Source organism: Caenorhabditis briggsae (genome assembly GCF_000004555.2).
Source record: "Caenorhabditis briggsae complete genome, chrX, whole genome shotgun sequence".
Classification (NCBI taxonomy): domain Eukaryota; kingdom Metazoa; phylum Nematoda; class Chromadorea; order Rhabditida; family Rhabditidae; genus Caenorhabditis; species Caenorhabditis briggsae.
The window spans coordinates 11,802,519-11,804,454 of record NC_013491.2 but is presented as its reverse complement, the minus strand read 5'-3'; the positions used below and the strand labels follow the sequence as shown (position 1 = coordinate 11,804,454).

General features: G+C 35.2%; 1 protein-coding gene across 1 annotated transcript in view; it reads right to left on the bottom strand.

Annotated features, from left to right (window-relative positions):
- CBG05043 overlaps positions 1-86 on the bottom strand; it is a gene marked incomplete at both ends in the record, with an annotated part of 5,903 nt that extends 5,817 nt beyond the window's left edge. The window contains one exon of the mRNA XM_002644823.1: positions 40-86. Within this exon, the coding sequence (XP_002644869.1) occupies positions 40-86 (47 nt within the window). The remainder of the gene's footprint in view (positions 1-39) is intronic.
- Positions 87-1,936: the final 1,850 nt, after the last annotated feature.

The following is a 1,936-nucleotide window of genomic DNA, read 5'->3' as shown; positions in this document are numbered from 1 at the left end:
ATATTGCCCGTCCGGTGTGATATTCACTGTATTACTGACATCAGGCATTTCGAAGTCTTGAATGAGTTGGATCCTCTGACGCACATCGGTATTCCTTTGTTCCAACTTTCTCCTCGCTCGAGACGACATCCACTGAAACAGATTTTTGAGAGTAGTAACTATGAGTTTTTTGTTCATTTCATACCTCAGGTAGACTTTTACCGGCACTCAAGTTATAGATTTTGACATCATTCACCGTTGAGACTTCCATTGGACTATCTGGAAATGGGCTGTTAAACATATCAGTTTAAAAGGGGGATTCCGACCAAAAATTTGTATTGCATTAAAATGTGTTAAAAGTTATCTATTTTCCGAATATTATTGCGAAAAAATTCAAAAAAAACCGAAATTCCCGAAAAACGGCGTTGAAAAGGAAGAAAATTCAAAAAAAGGTGCCGCCGGGGGACGAGGATTTTCAGTGAGAAACCTAGGCCACGGCAGCGGGCGCCTTTCCTATGTGGCAAATTTTCCGGATTTTTTTCAATTTCATGTCCGGCAGGTAAAAAACCTAAAAAAACCACTGTTGGCGACTTGAAAAAAAGGCTGTCAGGTGCCGTGGCCTAGGTTTCTCACTGAAAATCCTCGTCCCCCGGCGGCACCTTTTTTTTGAATTTTCTTCCTTTTTAACGCCGTTTTTCGGGGATTTCGGGTTTTCTTTGAATTTTTTTGCAATAATATTTGAAAAATAGATAAATTTTAACACATTTTTGCAGAAAAATTGCAGATCTCTATCATTTATCTATACGACTAAAATAATTTCAAAAGCCACTTCTTCGGATTTATTGCGAATATTAGCCATTTGTTGTTTCTGGAGAGGATATTTTCCACAAAAAACTTGCTTATCAATCGATATGAACGGCAATTTTCGCCTAAAGTAGCTTCTTTTTTTCTTTCAAATTCCACAAAAATTTCAAGAAAAATACCGAAAACTTGCTCAAAATACCGTAAATAATGTAGTAAAGTTCCATCCAAGTCGTCCACTTTGAGCCCATATATCTCATTCTATTTGAAAGATATCAAATACTAGTTGACTGATAAAATGTTTATCATAATATGAATAATATTTTTTCAGTTGATCACTTTTTGATGTCTTTTGCATAGAATGAGATATATGTACTTAAAGTTGAAAATTTTAGTGACATTGTATTACAGTGTTTACGGGATCTGTAGATTAATAAAAAGATATTAAAATTGTTTCCTTTTATCTCTGACTTCTTTCGTTAGCTTATTTTTTAAAATCTCAAAATTTTTCTTATCGTATCTCCCACAGTGTCGATCGAAATCCAGATTGAAAACTTTTTCGCGAATAAAAAAATTTTTTAAATATTCAGTAGTTCTCACATTCAATATTGGCAAGACATGGCAATTTTCACAAACATGAACAGAAAAATATTTATACATTCATTTTTTGTCCTTTGTTTTACTTTTATCATTTCATTCAGTTATCACGAACTCGGGGGTGTTTGGTCAGCAAAAAAGATAGCAGAAACGCAAATCATCAACTTCAATTTTTCATTCTAGTTCCTCCTCTATTTTTTCCCGAAAAATCAACTTCATTTTCTAGAACAAATGTTATCACCAGACAGTCACAAAAAAGGGCAAAGGGCTCGTGATTAAATAGATTTGAGTTCTAGTTGGTGCAATGGAGGCTACACGTCGAAAGGCACAACTGATAACTCCTCATTTCTGCGCCTTGTTCCTCAATTAGAATAGTGTTTCTATTGTGAATGGGGAAAACGTTATCTTATCGCTGATTTTGGCGCTATTCCACCGCACAGCGGCTCTAGAATAGTCTCTTTTCAGCCTATTCCCCAACACAACATGTTGTCATCAATCTTATCGCTTTGTTTTTTCATAAAAAATGTTGAGGGTGTAATAACCAAAAAAACCCTCAGCG